Below are 18,648 nucleotides of genomic sequence, written 5' to 3'. Positions count from 1 at the left end.
TCACAAGTTTGGTCAGCTAGGAGTTTAGTACCTTGGGTTCTGTGTATCCTTCCCGGCTCGTTTACTGGTTTAGCCCATGCCGTGTTGGCTGATGGTGCTTCGTGGCCTGCGAATGTACTGTACACTAACACTGTACTACATATATCACACCAAGTTTCTTCAAGGTGTTTTTTGTGTGGCTGCGGGTCTAAAAGGGATATATGGGTACTGAAAAGAAAAAATCACTGAATCTACTAGGATACTGGAGCTAACTGGACTTGGAGTGACCGGGCCTTTTCAATTTTTTTTTTTTTTTTCCGTTTTTTTTAATTGTTGTTTGAATTGCAGGGACGTGTGGGTTAAATTATTTTCTGGAATCCGGCGTGATTCTCCCTTACGGTCTGCTTGTTCAATATGTAATGACATAATGAAATGAAATGAAAAGATAATGATTATGGAATACAAACAGGTTAATTCTACCTGGTATAAATGCTGCAGTTCAACATTTAAAACAGGCTGTTACAATTTTAAAGATGAAATTTCATTCTGAACATCAAAAGGCAGTTTTGCTCCTGGACACAAGTTTCTCAAAGGGCATGAAAGCATACAAGAATGAGCAAAGAGAAGTTTCTCAGAACTTTTTGCTCCGGCTAAAAGCAAAGCAAAAGAGCTTGAACCCCAATCTATCACTGATTTTCATCAAATTAGATGTCATACAAATCATTTCAACCCCCAATCACTCCTCCTTTTCGTCAACCTTTTCCTCTTCCTTCTCCACCTTCTCACCCGCGTCGTCATCCTCCTCGAAAGTATTGGTAGGTACACTATACAGACGAATGACCGACTTATTCGGATCCTTCACCAATACATACTTCTTGATCTTGTCCTCTTGCCCATCCTCGTCGTCATCCCCATCAAGACTGTTTACCAAATCGATGATGGTTCGGACGATACCCCATCCATTCGCCATGTTCAAGTTCATCTGCAGGGCAAATTCACGAGGCTTATAACCAACCACGCCGAGAATCATGTGCGCTGTGGCCGAACGTGGGTTGGCACGGGCCACGAAACCGAGTTTCATAACATCAGATTTGGCAAGGATGGCCTGGGTGGTCCATCGGGCGAGCTTAACGTTGTTGTTCTTCATTTCGGTGGCGACAACGGCACCGCGCTGAGAGTAGAGCTTTGTACGCCAGTCCAAAGCGCCGCCAGCGCCTTGCGCCTTGTGGTCGAACTCGTTGAGAGCCTTGAGGGTCACGTGTTGGTCTTCGCCGCTGACATTGTTCTTTAGAACAGCATCAACTTCGGTGCGAACAATGATGTGAACAGGCTCCTCATCCTTCTCGAGAGAGAGATCGAACCGGCGATATTTGAAGGCCTTGGAAGCGAGGGGCTCGGTTTCTTCGGCAGGATTGTAGAATGGGTTGGGATGAGCAAAGTCCACCTTGGCGTTGTCGGATTCTATTACAGTTTGGAGCGCGAAGTTATGGTTGATAATCGTTGCTTCGAGGGCTAGCGCACCAGGAGTGTTGATTGCGTCCTGTTTTGCACCGGCTTGCCCTTCCGAAGCTTCCATTGGTGCATCGGCAGCGTTCTCGTTGACAGTGACCAGATCAATGGATGCATTATCACGCTTATCGAAATAGATCTTGTTGCCGTGCTTGACGATGATAATATCCCAAGAATAGACGCTGCGTGAAGCGCACATAAGCATAGACAAGATGTCGGCAGTGGCAAAGACGGTAGCCTCATCCCTCTCAGCCAATTCTTGAATAACCGGGTCAGCGCTAGTGGTAACGTTATATGCAGCGCGGTCGAGAGACTGCAGTCTGCGCTCAGAATTCTTCACAGGAGCCTTGTCGTATGAGCGATCATAATAGTAAAGGAAGCCATAGTTGTCCAAATCCTCGCCATCTGGAGTTTCCAAGTTCAGCTTGGAAAGCCTGGAGAAGTCAATCTCTTCCAGCATGCTCCATTCTGGGCGGATCGTAACCGAACTGTCACGGTTCCTCTGTGGCTTGTCATAATCCTTCCAGCCAAAACGACGGCCCCGGTTTCCTCGTCCGCCACGCTGATCATAGTATCTATCACCGCCAGCGTGTCCACCACGGCCGGTGGTGGTTCTCTGGAACGCTCCTCCCCTTCCTCGCTGGGCACCTCCTCGTTGGCCACGGCCACGGAAGATGGTACCACCGCCACGGCCAAAACCGCGAGTCTTCACCGAAGTTCTCGTGTTATCAACGACAGAGAAAGAAGATTCATCCTCGGCAACTTGGACAGCAAAAAGACTGCTCGTTCCTGCACCGTAGACTTGTTGATCTAAAAAAAAAGATACAAGCGGTTAAAACACACGCCTCCATTTAATCAAGGGTAGCATCAACGCGCTCATACCTCTATAATTGCGATTGTATGCCGGCCTCCTTTCGCGGGAGTCCTTTGAGTCAGAGCTCCAATCAGCCATGCGGCCTAGTTTGTCGCCTTTTGAGAACGGTGCGTAAGGAATACCGTCCAGGGTGTTGCCGCTTGGGACTGGGGGGCCCCAAGCATCGTCCTCCGACGGAAGAGCAGACACGATGTCTGCAAGCGAAAATGGTGCCATGGCACAAAATCAATTCCAACCAACAGTAATAGATCTGTGCTTCTCGACACGGCACTGCAGAGACACAGAGAGCGATGTGGTTGAGCTCGGACTGATTTTTTGGGTTGAATTCAGATGTTGAAGTTCATGTGGGCGAGAAGCTTGGCACGTCTTTTGCACTGTTTGCATCTGGTGCCGCGGCTTATGTAATCCCCTCGGCGATCAAGCTATCAAAAGTTGTTTGCAGGACCTATCAGCTAATATATAACCCCTAGTTATCTCAGAACAACGAAGAGAAATGATATACATTCAAATTGCCAAAAATTCATAGTGGGTATTAAAAGACAAAGAAATTTCGAGTTTAGGAGTACATCGTCTCCTCCTCCGCTCCCTGGCCCGGGTTAAAGCGCATCGGAAAGCCTCCTGAAGTTGTAAACACCGGTTCCATTTTACTTCCCAACACACTGTTCAGCGCATCCTTGAACTCAAAATCTTCAAGGACAGCTCCAAATCCATAGCAGCGAACCTTCGCTACAAGGTCTTCCATCACCCGTACGACGTCTTCTCTTGTTAACAGATGATACATCTCGTGGTTCTTGAGAGATTGCAACGCCATTATAGGAGTAATCTCACTATCGGTAACTAGTTGTCGACTGAGGTTGAGTAGTGTATTCAAGTTCGCCGGCGGGAGGTCGTATGTTTTCACTGGGTACTCAACACCCCTGCTGGCTGTTGCGATTTCTGACGGTGGCGGGCATGTTGCCATTAAAATGTGGCCGGCCACGAGATCTTGGTCTTCGTCATCGTGGGCCCGACGACAAAGTCGCTCGATATGATTTTGACATGTTCCTTCGAGACTATGACGAATTGTTAGCTGGGGAACCTTTTCGCATTTAAATCGTGCTCACGTGAGTAAAAAATCGATCCCTAGTTGAGGGTCCGTATCAAGAACACCAGGCATATCTGCTACAGCGGTATCACCACCGCCTGCTAAACCGATTTCGCCTGGTAGGCCTGTCTGAGCGCAGTAATTTGTTTGAGGTGCCTGATATGCAGGTTGGGGATCCGGTAAATCCGATCCCATTGCTGCTGGGCTTTTGCCCGATGAGACGGTTGTATCCGGTGTCATGTAGTTTATTCCACTTGGATAGCCAGCAGACTGAGAGCGAGCACTGCTGTCTTGGTAACTCCTTTGACTCCCAACCCGACTCATAGACCTCCTCTGTTCAAGCTCAGCGTCAACGTTAAAGCCATGCGTCAGTAGAATCTCCCTCAGTATTCTGTTTTCTTCCTTCTGCGCTTCTAGGTTTTGTCGCTGTTGGTGTAAAGATAGGTTAGCTGCGTTGATATCATTGCTGTACCCTTCTCTGAGCCGCGAGATCTCAATCTCCAGGGCTCGGATATACTGTTCCTTTCTTTCTCGATGGGTCCTGCGAATAGTCAATTAGTTTGGTAATAATCAGTCTTGTAGACTAGAAAGGCTACCTCTGCGCCTGCCGGTTCAGTTCCTGGCGCCGGGTCTGTGCCGGTTTACTGTCTGGCTTCGGGCCTCGCCGTTTGGGAGCTTGACCGTCTGTCTCCACATGAGTCTCAGCCCGAAAAAAAGATTAACCTGAAAGGATCAAGGCATACCCCTTGTCTTCTTCGGAAGGCCTCCCCCAAGTGACTTAAGATAGGGCGCTGGAATGAACGGTGAGTCTGCGCTCATCGGGGTCATCATATCGCCTGGAAACATGGTTCCGCGCAAGTTCTTCCTTCAATCAACGAACCACCGATCAGGTAGGTAAGAATCAATCGCTCCAACTGAAAGGGGGACGATCGGTGCCTTACACCTGACCAGGTGGCTCATTGGAGGAAGACGGCGCGACAAAGTCAGTATGGGTCGATTTAACCACATAACATCGATTGTCCAAGAGAGAGGTGAGACGGAGGGCAAAGCAGTGTAATTGAGGAAAAACAAAAAAAAAGAGGCTCGAACAAAGAGCGGAAGTACGCTTCCAGCAGGAGAAGCTCGGGCCGTAGCATCATCGCGACGGCGTCGGCACCGTGTGTACTACACCAGTACACGAGCTGGGGCGAAACCACCAAGGGAAAAGATGCAGTGAAATGAGAGCACTCAAAACCCACCTGGAGCACTCGCAGCATTGCTCGAGAATGGCTGCGGGAGTGGAATCCCGGCGCTGCCCGTCATCATTTCCTGGTTGGTTCCTGACGGCTGCATGGTGGATGGTCTCTCGTCATTCACAGTACTAGAAAACTCAAGAGACAGGTCGCATGTCCTCCGGACTCAATGGGCAATGGACAGTCGTACGTTCATGCAAGACTGCAACGGGGCACGTTCAAGAACGCGATCGGCGGAGGACAATGGAGCTCAAGAAGCCCGACGCCGAGTGGGAAAACGGCCGAATCTGCACTGCCGGACGTCACTGGATGGAGCGCTTGAGGTTCCACAGTCTCGAGACTCTCGAATCGGCTTTTTGATACGAAGTTGTTTGGCTGCGTCGAGTGCAATCCCAGTGGCAATTCGGTGGGTTCGATGTTCGCTTTTCTGGTGACGCTGCGATGCGAAGCTGCAGGGGCGGTTGAAGAAACAAGGTTTGATTACCAAACGCATCCGGACGCCCACGTGATTGGCTTGGCGTCACCGAGTGGAGCTGCAGGGCGGCGCTGGTTGGCCAGCCCGAGTTACCGCGGTATGCGCTAGTACTGCGTGCCGTTTGCGGCAACATAGCCGAGTCTAGAGCCGCCGCGGCAAAACCGGGCATGTGACCGTCGGCTAAGTTGCCGGAAAGCAGCTCACTAGCTCGCGGACACTAATGTGGAAAGCACGCCTCGCATTGACAATCGCTTTAGTAGGTACTAGTCAACTAATAGTCGCTGGACTATGGCTAATATTATTATGACAATCATTCTCTCCCCATCGCCTTCTCAATCGCGGCCAAACCAGCCATGACCTTCTCGTCCTGGTATCTCCGCCCGACAACCTGCAGGCTCACAGGCGCTCCTTGGAATCTCTCCGGGCCCGTGTACAGATCATGGTTGAACCGGTCATGCTCGTTGCGCGGGATGTATCCTTCTTCTCGGACATCCTTTTCGACGTCAACAGTGGTGACTGGGAAAGAGGCAGCTGGGTAGTCCAGCAAGTTCCATTGAGAGGTATAGCACCAGTATCTCGCGCATTCGTGAGGAGGCGCGACGCCTGGAGTCACCGGACAGAGGAGCAAATCGACCTCCCCAGTAGGCGAATTTGCCGTGGCGGACCAGTGCCTGGCGTAGGCGTTGCGATACTCGTCACGATCAACGGCTAGCTGTGCAAGCAAAGATTTGTCAGCCTGAAAACAATAATGTGGCGAGGAGGAGTGGATGATATACCTGGGCGTATTCAGCGATAGTGTGGTCCTTGACCGTTGGTTGTTCGAGAATAAATTTGGTCAGGGGCAGTATTGGTTCACCGCTGGATTCGAAAAGACCGCGAACCTCCTTTCCTCCATCGGGCCAGTACAGCTCAGTGATGATATCCCAAGCCTTTCGATGGTCATAAGGCACCCAATCGACGACTTCAATGCCTCCTTTCTTGCATGCTTCAACCACCTCCCTCAATGCGCGAAGGACTGGTGGATGTGGTTTTACTACTCCGTCGTCCCAGATGATCCCAATCTTCAGTGGTTTATCGAACGTCACAGGCGTCCAAGGCTTTGGGCAGAGCGAAGCGTCAAAACGCCATAGCTCGGCATCAGTGATAACCTTCATGAACAAGGTCATGGATTCTCGTGTGCGGCAAAGCGGACCAAAGGTCGCGGCAATCGCGTCTTTGCATCCTTTTGGCAGCTTGATTCCGCTTACTGGAAGCCGGTTGCAGGTAGGTTTGAAGCCATATACGCCGTTGTTGCCAGCTGGATTGCGGACGCTACCGCCAATGTCCCCTCCAACACCCTAAAAAGCCAGTTAGCATAAGTGACTTTGCGTGATTCCCGCACAGAGCCTACTGACCAAAACACTGCCTCCAAAGGCTACCAGCGCGCCTTCGCCTCCGCTACTACCTCCAGAGGTAAGGTTGCGGTTATGGGGGTTCACAGTGCGGCCGTAGATGTTATTCTCGCATTCGAGATGCATCAACGCCTGTGGTCCCGTGGTGCGAACGTAGAAGACGCAGCCAGCATCATAAAGGGTGTTGTTAAGGAGGTTGTCTGAGGATTCATCGCCGATCCAAGCGATGTAGTTGGCGTGGACCGTTTTGCCCTTCATACCGTGATGCTCTTTCATTGAGATCGGGAGGCCGTGGAGGGGTCCAATTGGCTCTTGGAGCGAATCTAGATACTTTGCTCGGGTGATTGCTTCATCCCACATGAGTTCCGTCACACAGTTCACCTATTGCATTCGCATAGTAGGTCAGCACCAGACAAACTCACAAATCACGGGTGGTTAGTCAAGACGAAGCAGAGCAGGGCAAGGGGCCACCAACTGCTTTCTGGGCCAGCGCAGCTCTCCTGAGAAAAGCTCTTGTTAGCTCCTCCGACGTAACTTTTTTGGTGCGCAGCATCTCCAGGAGCGCGATAGCATCATAGTTTTGGGTCAGCTCATACTCCCGTTCCGAGAGAAATTGCTTCGGGAGGCCCTGGGAGTTCAATGGCAGTGGCTCGGGGATCTCTGGCAACGGCGGTTCGACTTTGGCAAGAGTCGCATCGCGATAGTCGCGAACGGCTTGCGCCTTTTGCTGCCACGGTACACTGGCCATCCTGACAATTGTAGTTTTGCAAAAACGCGGAACGCTCGTAGACAAAGTGGGATGTTCGCAGGGATGCGCAAGGGGTTTCAGTGCGATGGCCGGACTCGGGAACAGCGACGGTTGGGCGTCACTGCAGCACTGTTTAAGTAGTCGAACCAGACACCAGGGCAGGAGGGGGTCGGCAGCTCAGCGATTCGGGCTCATCCCGCGGGACCTGAGGTTTCAGAGTCGGGGGCGCACATCCAGCCTGTACAACCCATTGGTTTGCATCTTGTCCGTCTGCCTGGCCTCGTCTTCCCCCTCACGGTTCCTCACTTTCTCCGCGAAACCCAGCGGATGGCCAACCATTGACTGCTGTCCGTGGATGGAGCGTGTGCTTGGCTGGTTCACGACAGCAAGCTGTGCTCCACCTCACACGCGCTATGGCTGGATTGCCTTAGCATCTCTCGGCCCGAACAGATAGACTCCTCTGATAAGCGCGCTGGAGGGGATGTCACTGAACTCGACCGATAGAAATCAGCCGACCGTGCGGTTTGTGCGACGGGCTGAGTGTGATTCCTGCTGGAAGATGCAGCTGTCTCGTAACGGTGTCACTCGATTATGCAGGTAATTCTCCGACCCTCAGAATGCCCCGAGCGGAACGAACAGCAGCGAAAAAAACAGCGACGGCCATGGTTGATGGTTGGTGTTGGCTGTGGGGGCTCAACTGCGGGGTTTGAGTTCATCAGCTCAGCTTCTGGCTATTTTCGACTTCTGCCGAACGGAAGACCGTCTGTTTCACGACAGAGTGCGCCGGACCTACGGATAGACTAAGTATCTCAAGCCATGCGAATGATCGTTTCCCCCTTGCCATCCCTCCACTGCACGTGAGGGACCCTTTTGACCGCCCGGTGGCTAGCTAAGAACAGCAATAAATATATGTGCGCCGCAATCTCACCCCAGGCATATACCCTCACGTCCAGCTGCTGCACCGAGTCGACCTTGGGCTGCCCTTCAGCGCTGTCACAGTAGCACCACACCCCCCAGCCCGCTCGCCCGTGCTGGCCAACAAATTCTGCAAGGTAATTCCAGAACCGTAGAAAGTGATCAAGTGTCCAGGGCCTTGTAGGGCCCGTCCAGCTACTAGTTGTCGATGCATTTGTCGTCGAGTCACCATCGTCCTCGTTGGATGTAGCCGCTTGCTTATTTGCATTGACGGGAATTCGTAGCTGCCAGTATCCTCGCTCAAGTTTGCCCAGCTGTCTTGCTTGATACGCAGGCTTGAAATATCGCGACGGGTTTAACTGCTCTGAAATCATGTGGAGAGTGGGTGTGATATGCGTTGTAAAGCGGGCGGTGTCTGACATAGGCGGACGCGGCGGGCGAATCTCCATCGGCAGATCGGGAAGGCTGGTGAGTCCAGAAGGTCCCGGGGATGATATCTCTGTCGCCTCACTTGACAGAAAGGGTTCCCGAAAGGGCGAGGCGACATCCCTTGTTGCGGTGGACAGACGTTTTCGCTTCGAAGCCCTGTCTTGTGAGGGCGATGGAGGCTCGTCGATCTGCACAGCCCGTACACGCCCAGTACCAGGACTATTATTTCTTTCGACATCCCAGACAGACTCGAACGATGCTTGCGATGAGAAGGCGGATCCTGGCGGCACTGCAGATGAGACAGGGTCAGCGATCTCGGCCTGTGAGCCTGTCGTGTCCGGAAGCGGTTCAAGGACACTGATTTCTCCCATAGTAGGTTCATCGTCAGGATTTGCAGCCATATGGGCATCCCATCCCGGCGAGAGCGATGGCTGCGAATCAGGTACGGTCTCTGGTGGTGTTTCAAACGAATCCTCATCGATCTCTGTGGTATCACCCTCTGGGATGCCTTTGGAGTGCCGTCCGTGCTGGACACCGTAAATACTGGGCTCGTCAAGTCCATATTCAGCATTCACGCGCTTCCACGAAGGAGGAGTCAGGTAGCCCGTCGAATTGGCCGTGCTGCCACCCTCCAGGTCATTGTTGATTTGAGAGAGAACATCCAGGTCATTTGGACTATTTGCACGAAGACCATCATCCTCATCATCGGGATATATTTTTATTTTTGTGACAGGTTCAAAATGCAGATAAGCATCTGCAAGGGCGCGGTGATTTGCATCGTCTTCGGCGCCACTTGGAGCGGAAACATGGACTAGAATTTCGACTGAAGGCTCCATTGCGCAAGTGCTGAAACATCATTTTGAGACTCGGCTTCTGTCGGATCTGCTGGCACGATTTCCTGGTGTTTCTCGAAATCCCAACTCGACCCTCATCATGAAACCTGCGTTATCCACCTTGTTGCACCCGTTAGTTTTTGCGGTTCACAAAGCGTGAGGCAGCAAGCGGTTAGGATGGCACAAACAGGCTGCCGTAGAGAGACGGGAATTTGCATGAAAAGTGCATCAACAAGTCAAATTGTCTATTCCATTGCTGACTGCATACACATTCTCTAAGTGATTTCTCCGTTAACTAACTACTGATCTTGACAAATAACTAGTTACTTAGTTCCTAATTCAACCCGTCATCAACCTCTACTACCTCGACTCAAAGACAAAATTTCCAGCACTGCTCTAACTACTAGGGAACCAGGCAGAACACCAGCCAACACTTTCATTATGGATGTTGCTACATCTGTTACAAGAACTGCCCTTGAACCATCTTCATTTTGCAGTTGATGGACGGATTAAATAAGTCCCGTGCCAAGCATCCGACATTAACGATGCAGGTTTACCATTGTCGTTGGAAGCAGATTGCCAGGCAATGTTGATATCAGGTATCTCCAACATGACGCCAAAATCTCTCCATTGAAAAGAACGTCTATTAGAATCCAGAAGATGTGGTTTCAAGTGAATTTGATCCAGTCAGCTATATGATACATCCCTCTTTAACGTAACGATATTCAGTTCCGTTCTTGAACCCCAGACTCCCTTGGGGTACACTTTCTTCTGAACGAGGCCATAGCCCCGTCGCTCCCAGTACGGCACGGCATGTTCTTTGCATCGAATCCAGAATGTCAAATTCCGGATCCCGGTTGTGGTCTGCAGCCCATGATTTCCGTTTTGTATATCGGGAACTGCGGGCCGCTTTCTGCGTGCCTCGCTTAGGCGCCGTAAGAGGTCGATTTCGAGCTGATTGACGCAGTAGACCGCTAGGCCCAGTTTTTTGAGCGAAGGATCCTCAGAGAGGATGGCCACCGCTGCTGGCTCCCAGTGTGTGATGGACAGAAAATCTGCGGGCTCTGAATCATAGCCTGCGTGGATAATGTTAGTCAATGTCGCCCGGATATTCCGTTTCATTGGAGAAGAGAGAGGGAGGGAGGGAGCAACTTACCGGGTTCTGATTTGGTGAATTCCGAGGTGTTCACCACGTTCCCGTTGCGGTCAATGATTCGAATTGGATCTACGCCCACATCGGGATTGTAATATTTGATCATGGCCGTGGCTACGGGACTGGTCATGTCGACGTCGCCGTCTCGGAACACAACACAGCATCGGCCGTGTACGCCGGGAGTCGTGATTACGTGCTCTATGCTCGGGAACCGGTCGTGCTCGCCTTCGCGGAAGGCATTGTTCACCGTGATCTGGAGCTGTTCAAGGCATGGGTGGCCGCGCAACTGGTGGCCTTCAACGATGATGGAGCTGAATCCGGGTAGGTGTGGGATGGGCACGGGGGTTATCATTGTGTCAATGTTCGATATCGGTGGATGGACAGATAGCTCATGAAAATGGCTTGATTTTTCCAGCTTCCTTTCCGTCCCAAAGGGCTCTTCCTGGGTCTTGAGATTCGACAAATCTACAGAGTATACGAGAAGGAGTGATGACTCTTTTATTGCTTTCCTCCCGGAGCCCCTCGTGTTCCGAGCCCTCGTTCCTGGGACAGTCAATCCTTGACGGCCTAACAAGTTATGAAGTTATTAGTTGGACTGGGCATCCGTGCTAAAAAATTTTCCTTCATGAAATACCCGTCCACCGGCCCGTTTCGGCTCAAGATATCAAAAATTTGATGAGTCACCAAGCTAGTCGAGTGGGCCACCAGCCACAACCGCGCTGTATCTCTCGAGAACGATATATGCGTCCCTCTTCTGTTGTTACTCAGTCAGCTTTCGACAAACAGTTTGAGCCAGCAGAGAAATGCTTCAAGATATGGACGCCGCAAGCCATGCCCATCAACCGGTGCACAAGTCCGCTCTCATGCTTCGCCATATCTCCTGCATCTGAAAACAATCCCTCAGTTGACAATCCGGGGTGTCGTTGATGCTTTGGTCGTCAATTGCTGACGTGATCAACTCTGCATTTTGGCAGGCGCAATGGAGGAGGTCGGATTTAACTTTTTCCGAGAACGGCAGGAGCTCCCACGTGACTGCTGCCTAACCGCCAAGCTCAACGCTAGACCTCTTTCGGCCTAGGTCTGACGGCCGTGCTGCCCGTTTGGTCGCTTGGCGCGTCGCAAGAACGCGAAACATGAAGCTTCAACACGACCAAGACGTCGTCTCGGGGCAATTAATCACTCCGAAGGATGGGTGCTGTTGATGATGGAAATACGAGAATATAAAGAAAACTCATCCCTCATGCTGTAGAGATAAAAGAGTGAGTTCCCGTCCAAATATCCTATACATCACGAAAAGACGGAGCCAAAGTCGCTGCTGCAGACTATATAACTACATAACAATCACATTTATCACGGCCCTCTTCATCATGGCCACCCCCAATCAAAAAGTCCACCCTTGCCTCTGGTTCGACACCCAAGCCGTCGAAGCAGCAACCTACTACACCACCCTCTTCTCCCAAAGCCCCAACAGCGACAGCAGAGCCTCCTCCCGCATCACCTCTGTCTCCGGACCCCTTGTCACCTTCACCCTCGCTGGCCACGAGTACTCTGGCCTCAACGGCGGGCCGCTTTACAAACACAGTCCGGCGGTTTCGCTCTTCATCACCTGCGAAGACCAGGCGGAGATCGACCACTTCTACGACAGTTTCATCCGGGACGGCGGGCAGGAGATCCAGTGCGGATGGCTGACGGATAAGTTTGGTGTGTCGTGGCAGGTCGTTCCCAAGGCGCTGATGGAGATGATGAATGACGCGGATCAGGCCAAGGCGGGCCGCGCGAGGGATGCGATGATGAAAAGTAAGAAGTTTGAGATTGCAAAGTTGACGGCTGCGTTTGATGGAGTCGAACAGTGAGAAGGGGATGGTTGATAAAATCACAAAAGCTGCATGATGGAAATATTGTGGCTGTAGATAAAATGAAACATCAATACTTGATTTCATTATTGGAGCACCCATTTTTTTATTCCCCAATCCTGGACGCGGAAGAAAAGATAAGACGCGTAGTTCACAATTTAACACATAAAAGCCGCGAGTTCAAGATAAGCTCCGATCATTAAAGTTACAGTCCCTGGCCAAATGGCAGAGGTTGTGATAAGAATCAATAATTTAACTCCCCATTCCCATCTCCGCCAACAGCATCGAGATCTTCATAGCTTTTCAGGCTCCGGCCTTGAACGGCCTCACGCGGTCCCATGGCTTGAGGGCCACCGCCAGCAGTATCCCCCCATCGTCCGCCGCCAGGCCCAAACCCTGCCATACCCGCAGCCACTGCGGCTGGATGACCAGGTGGGATATAGGGTGCTCCAGCATGAGGCGTTCCGAACATACCACGAACAGGGCTCAGGCGACCACCGGTGCCTGGACCAGTCCCACCAGTTCCACCGAAGCGACCGCCTCGACGATCATATGGGCCGGTTCGATTGAAGTGGCGGCCCCGACGGATTACACCAGGATTGTGAAGCCCCGGAGCCCCGCCAGCATTGGCCATTGCCATTCCGCCGGCTGCCCAACCGCTAGCATTCATGAATCCAGGGAGACCTCCAGCCGATGAGGGAGGCATTCCTTGAAAGGCGGCGCCCGCCATGGACCCATTTGCGCCGAAATTGAACGGCATGTTGGCAAAATTGAATCCACGTGGTGTGCCAGCCGGTACATGTCCTGGTGGGAAAGGGAAATGTCCGTTGCTCGCAGCATCGGACCTTGACGGTGAAATGTGCGCAGGATCAAGGACGTAGGCGTTCACAAGAGTAAGCTGCCGACAAGGGTTAGCAAACACTCAACTAATAAGCAAGAGGTTGATCATACTTCTTTCTGTATTTCGAGGAACCAGTCAGGGTGTCTTTTTTCAACATGCTTCCGCCAGAAATGGTGCCCTTTAAATAGCTTTGTACACTCGGGAACTTTGCAACGGAATTTTGCCTCGTCTTCTTGCTTGACAAATTTATTAAGTTCTTCCTCCAAAGCTTCCTCGACAGGTTTACCACCGAGCTTCCTCAAATCCACATTCTCTGGCTCCAGAATCTGAAGGAGCTTTTCCTCAAAGGTTTTGACCCAGTTGAAAGCTCGATAGATTTGCTGTTCGCTCTTTGAAGAAAACCGGGGAGGCTTTTTCTCGTCGCTTGGAGATGCTTCGGCTTCACCTTCTTCAACTTCTTCTTTCTTCTTCGCCGGGTACGGCTCGCCCAGAGCGCTAGCTCTGGCCGCAGCTTTGGCGTGAGTGCTCAATCCGGAGCGAGGGCGACGCAAATGACCACCAGGGCACTTCCGAACCAATTCGTGAAGAGAATCACTCTCAAACACACAAAAGAAACAGAAGTTGTGGACACGCCTCAAGTATTCGACTAGTAGATCCAATACTTTCTTTTTGTAGAGCAGATCTTCGCTATCAACGTCATCGTCGTCTCCTTCTTGTTCTTCGCCTTCTTCCGCCTCGCTGTTCTCGAGAAAGACCATATCTGAATCTAGATCAAACGACTTTGACTTTTTCGATTTTACCGGCCCAGTAACAGCGGGTTGCAACAATCCCTTGGTGCCAAGTTCCTCAACATACTCCTCAACCTTTGTGATGCCGTCGGCAGAAGCCATTTGTGAATCCAACTTTGCTACGACACGCTTAACCAGTTCAAGGTCTCGATCGATACGTTCAGGGGCCGAGAAAAGGTCCCAAAGTGCCTTTTTCTTTGGATGTGCTGGTGGAACATGAACACCAACATGGCATACAAAGTCTCCGCGCACAGGGTCTTGGATAGTCTTTTCATTTACAGCTTCCAACGCCTTCTCAGCTGTAGAGTTTCCACTGTTTCCATTTGCTGTCGTGCTTGGCTCGACTTCTTCACCCTCTTCATCCCTGCCGTCACCTCTTTCGATTACAACATGAGATTCGGGGGCAGGGTGCAACATTATCCAACCAATACGATGACACTTTTTCGATGGATTTGGGTCACTTAAGCTCAGCCATTTAAACCCGCCATCCCCTTCGCCAAGATGTTCCTTGCAGAAATCTTCGATCTTTTCGCGACTGACGTTGGGCGCCAGGGTCTTGATAAGGAGAGCGGGTTGTAGCAGGGATTCGTCACGGAGATCCCCACCCCTGGTGGGCAGAAGATCAAGGACACCGAGGGTTTCACCAACGGCCGTGGCTTCCCCTTCTTCTTTCTCGACGATGCCACCTGCGCCATCACTCTCACTTTTGTAGATTCCTTCTAACGTAAAGTCATCAAAAAGTCCTGTCTCAAGGTCTTTCGTCCATTTTTCGTAAGGCCCGACTCTGAATTCCATCAAACGTTGGCGGAATGGGTCCCGAATTTCCGGCACATATCGCTCCTTGAACCACTCTTCGTTTCTATGCCTCTGCACAAAAGAGCGAGCCATTTTGATTTGAAATTCAGATTTATAAGAATCATATGCTGCTTGAATGAGCACTCGTTCCTTTTCACGATCCTCTCTTGCTTCTCGTTCACCTTTAACACGATCGGAGGGGCGACGGCCGCCATGCTTTGCCCGCTCTTTTTCTTCTTTAATTATTTGTTCGGTCCGCCACCATTCCGCAAACCAATTGAACCCGACCTGATAATCCAAAGTCAAAGGACTTGGAAGAGGGTTGGTGCGGATGATGGGCCTACCAGTTTCCTGGCCGGGGACGTATCTGTCAATGTTCGCCGCGGTTGGCGAGGGATGGCGTCGACGCTCTTCACGGTCCCGGGAAGCATGATCTCTAGACACGTTGTAGTATTCGTCACGGCTGATTCGGTCGCCCGGTTGATATCGATCGATGTTCATGGGCGAACGGGATCTGCCGCGGCCGCTGATTCTGCGACGATCCTGGGAAGCGGCTAGTACTTGTTAGAAAACGACGCTGAACATAAAGCGCTCAAAAGAAATAATGTTGAGAAGCTTGACAATATCCTCATGACTCTCAGGAACCAGCCTACCTGGGGATCTTCTACGGTACGAATCCATGCCCGATCGCGATATACTCTCTTCGTCCCGGCCCCATCTCGATTCCGATTTGGAAGGCGGAGGAGGCGATCCGAAAGTGTCGAAAGGATCCATCTCGAGTGGAATCGGCGAAAGAACACGTTATACTCAAATGACTGCCTTGACGGCCAGACCAGCACAATCAGACGACGCCCAGCATCCAGTTCCTGGATCTGGAGAAACCACGCAGATGTTATGTCACAGCAGCTTCAATTTCGAAGGAGTGGCTCGGTACGGGACCTAACGTGGTGGAGCTATGGAGGGTCATTTTGGCAGTTAGATTTGGCTTCAAAAGTAGGGCGGCGGGTGCGTCGCGGTAAATCAAGGGAAGAATGGGTGAGGGAGATAGTAATAGATAAAAGAAGTGGCCTTTGATCCAAGAAGTCAAGATAGGCTAGGCTACAAATTCAGAAGAGAGGTGTGACGACCTGAGCTCAGAAGGGTATCACTGGGCGAAGGCAGAGGGAGAAAAGGATAATATCTCAAAGAAAGGCTGCAATCAAGTTTTCGAATAAGCCAATGGATATAGATCCGAAATGAGTAGAAGAATAAGAAGGACGGGGGGAACACCCAGACTATCGTGTGAAGCAGGATGGGTAAGATAATGGCCGAAGCGGGTAAGGCAGCAATGAGAGGATGGGAGAAACGACAAAGGGTCAGGCAACCTACAAGTAGCCCTGAAGAAAGGATAACAATGTCCCAAGGTCGTAAGCAAAGCACAAAGCTCCTTGGGAAGCTTGACAATTGAGAGCGACAAGCGATGTGGTGGAAGATGATGGAGGTGAGGATGAGATTGGAGGCCGAACCAACCGCTTGAAGAGAGGCGGGTCGTCACGTGTTTGGTCCAGCCGGCTGATTCTGCGCTAGACCGTTTCTGGATGTCAGCTACTGGTTTGAACCAGCTCAATGCCAACTCCTTTGCGGCAGATAGCTAGGTGGAAGGAGGAGAAGGTATGTGATGGGAAAACAAAAGAAAGGCGGGTAGCCGCATTGATAATACAAGGCCTTCGTAGCCGCGACAGTTGTGTTGGGCAAACTATTCCATGCTTAAGTTAATCTCCCATTGTATGGCGAGGATGTAGAAAAGCAAACAATACTCCAATCCAAATCCAATTTGATAAATCTAGAAACGTCGTTCCCACTGCTTCCCAGCCCGATCCATTCCCGTTGCTTTCCTGTTTGGCTTGGGGGTCTATTGATTTCTAGCAAGGCTATTACACACATTTCCATTTTCGCTTTTTATATCTTCCAGCGCGATAAACAGCGGCGACTAGCAGAGCCTGCTGTGGAAGCTTGATTCAGCTAGAAAGGCACAGTTGCCATTTGAGTCGACTGACGACATAATTTCGTGCCGTTGTCGCTAACACGTGCCGTTGTCGCTAACAGAGGCCAGTCAATCGGGGAAATCGCAAGAGCAGAGGTTTTCTTTATACTCACAATGGTTGTTTTCCGCCCTCCTTGCTTTAATCTATTTCCAGCCTGTCAAGCACGATACGGTACATAGTTATAGATTATCGACAGAGGAGTCTCTGCCTGGTCTATCAATACCGATCTAGCAAATGAGCAAGCAAACAGGGGCCCAGGGAAACTGTGGAAGTTGAATCCCAGCCAGGTTTGCATTCCAACTCTCTGCTGAAACGGTGCACGGGGGCCCATCTGCACCCAAACATATATAACAGATGCCCTTTCCTCCTCCTCCTCTCCCATGATCCTCCATCCAGCATTCACCTCTCCTCTCCGGAGTCAAAAAAGTCAATCACGTGACCCACTGCCCAGGCCCTTGGAACCTGAGGTCCTTCACCGCAGCGGGACCCCGCCTCACTCCTGGAGCTTCACACGCTACCTACTCTTGACGATGACGTGCGATATCGCCTTGTCTTCAGAGGAATCTGAGGCTTGCAAAAGGCGGTGTACTAAAAATAATACACTCCAGCTGGGTTTTGAGGACCAAGGCCAAAAATGTTTCGAAGGTTAGGCATCAATCTTGCAGGGCCTGATGTTGGGCTCAAAGTAGGAGATTAGCCTTTTATCAGACTTGTCAACTCCCTGGGGAGGTGGTGAAGTCACTGCATAGTTAGTGCAATCAGGCAGACCTTTTTGAACTTGCAATTCTGTTCTGTAACTAGTCATCCAACACTTCGAGGTGGGAACAAACATGTATTGCGATATCTTCTCCTCATGATAAAATCTCCGTCAACGATAGTTCTCCACGGAAACTCCTTCTTAAAATTTCAGCTGATCGGAGGAGAGTTTGAAGGGAGTGCTTGAAACATAAAAGGTAGTTCGACGAAAGTTCCCTTGGTTCAGAAGTCTCTGTCTGGCATGGATTCAACGTCCACGTCGACGGCATCCCTGCATCTCCGGCTATATTCCATGAGGAAAGAGTGATAACGGAAGGTTCCAGCTTTCGGGAATCCCTGGTCGCTCGGTTCAGAAACTCGCAGAGGCTGTCAGCTGGGACGAGTAACTCACAAGGTACAGCCAATAAGTTATAAGCAACATTGTGACATAGGATCAGTGCGTGCCTTTCTTTTCTCCGGATAGAACCGCCATTTATTGCAGTCTGTTGTGAGACTTGTGGTGCAAAGTAGCTCAGTCATTGTCATTTCGATGCGTATGTAGCAGTCACACAATCAGCCGGAGTAGATGGGGGCTAATAGTTTGGGTAAAGGTCCTGCTGGAAATGTAATTTCTCCATCAGAGAGCACAGAAGCAGAAGAAAGGCGAAGCCCCAAGCCTGCTCCTTAAGATGTTTGAGTCAACAAACCAATAGCAAGATCCAGCGAGTCACGAGAAAGAACATGACCTGGCATATTTCAAAACATGGAAGCACCTGACCCAGGCTAGGAGACGTGTTTCCAGCTTCAAAGGCCAAACATGACCAAGGGCCCGTTTGCGATCCGGGGATTGCCCGCTGAGTCGCCGCAGTGGGGGATGCAATTTATCTCCGAAATGCCCAATGATTTTGGCAGAAGATGCCTGCTTCGATGTGGAACCATGGGAGGCGACAATCTGAGTTGGCCATTCAACCAGGCGAGCCACAACAATTG

At 51.0% G+C, this 18,648-nt stretch overlaps 7 protein-coding genes across 7 annotated transcripts; 2 read left to right on the top strand and 5 right to left on the bottom strand.

Annotated features, from left to right (window-relative positions):
• Positions 1 to 715: 715 nt before the first annotated feature.
• Positions 716 to 2,578, bottom strand: UREG_01386 (eukaryotic translation initiation factor 3 subunit 7; the record flags this gene model as incomplete). Its single annotated transcript, XM_002541824.1, has 2 exons — positions 716 to 2,298; positions 2,371 to 2,578. 2 exons carry the CDS (start codon positions 2,576 to 2,578, stop codon positions 716 to 718), a joined length of 1,791 nt encoding a protein of 596 aa, XP_002541870.1.
• A 2,885-nt stretch (positions 2,579 to 5,463) lies between these two features.
• On the bottom strand, positions 5,464 to 7,292 carry UREG_01385 (uncharacterized protein; the record flags this gene model as incomplete). Its single annotated transcript, XM_002541823.1, has 4 exons — positions 5,464 to 5,865; positions 5,930 to 6,490; positions 6,548 to 6,925; positions 7,020 to 7,292. The coding sequence occupies 4 exons, from the start codon at positions 7,290 to 7,292 to the stop codon at positions 5,464 to 5,466; spliced, it is 1,614 nt and encodes a 537-aa protein (XP_002541869.1).
• Positions 7,293 to 8,101: 809 nt separating this feature from the next.
• On the bottom strand, positions 8,102 to 9,472 carry UREG_01384 (uncharacterized protein; the record flags this gene model as incomplete). Its single annotated transcript, XM_002541822.1, has 1 exon — positions 8,102 to 9,472. One exon carries the CDS (start codon positions 9,470 to 9,472, stop codon positions 8,102 to 8,104), a length of 1,371 nt encoding a protein of 456 aa, XP_002541868.1.
• Positions 9,473 to 10,156: 684 nt separating this feature from the next.
• Positions 10,157 to 10,974, bottom strand: UREG_01383 (uncharacterized protein; the record flags this gene model as incomplete). Its single annotated transcript, XM_002541821.1, has 2 exons — positions 10,157 to 10,545; positions 10,626 to 10,974. The coding sequence occupies 2 exons, from the start codon at positions 10,972 to 10,974 to the stop codon at positions 10,157 to 10,159; spliced, it is 738 nt and encodes a 245-aa protein (XP_002541867.1).
• Positions 10,975 to 11,989: 1,015 nt separating this feature from the next.
• Positions 11,990 to 12,475, top strand: UREG_01382 (uncharacterized protein; the record flags this gene model as incomplete). The annotated part of the gene is made up of 1 exon (XM_002541820.1): positions 11,990 to 12,475. The coding sequence occupies one exon, from the start codon at positions 11,990 to 11,992 to the stop codon at positions 12,473 to 12,475; it is 486 nt and encodes a 161-aa protein (XP_002541866.1).
• Positions 12,476 to 12,719: 244 nt separating this feature from the next.
• UREG_01381 (uncharacterized protein) lies at positions 12,720 to 15,866 on the bottom strand (the record flags this gene model as incomplete). Its single annotated transcript, XM_002541819.1, has 4 exons — positions 12,720 to 13,373; positions 13,427 to 15,442; positions 15,553 to 15,771; positions 15,834 to 15,866. 4 exons carry the CDS (start codon positions 15,864 to 15,866, stop codon positions 12,720 to 12,722), a joined length of 2,922 nt encoding a protein of 973 aa, XP_002541865.1.
• A 324-nt stretch (positions 15,867 to 16,190) lies between these two features.
• UREG_01380 (uncharacterized protein) lies at positions 16,191 to 16,533 on the top strand (the record flags this gene model as incomplete). Its single annotated transcript, XM_002541818.1, has 2 exons — positions 16,191 to 16,305; positions 16,466 to 16,533. The coding sequence occupies 2 exons, from the start codon at positions 16,191 to 16,193 to the stop codon at positions 16,531 to 16,533; spliced, it is 183 nt and encodes a 60-aa protein (XP_002541864.1).
• Positions 16,534 to 18,648: the final 2,115 nt, after the last annotated feature.

This window comes from Uncinocarpus reesii, genomic scaffold, assembly GCF_000003515.1.
Source record: "Uncinocarpus reesii 1704 scaffold_1 genomic scaffold, whole genome shotgun sequence".
Classification (NCBI taxonomy): Eukaryota; Fungi; Ascomycota; class Eurotiomycetes; order Onygenales; family Onygenaceae; genus Uncinocarpus; species Uncinocarpus reesii.
This window is presented reverse-complemented; position numbering and strand designations above follow the sequence as displayed.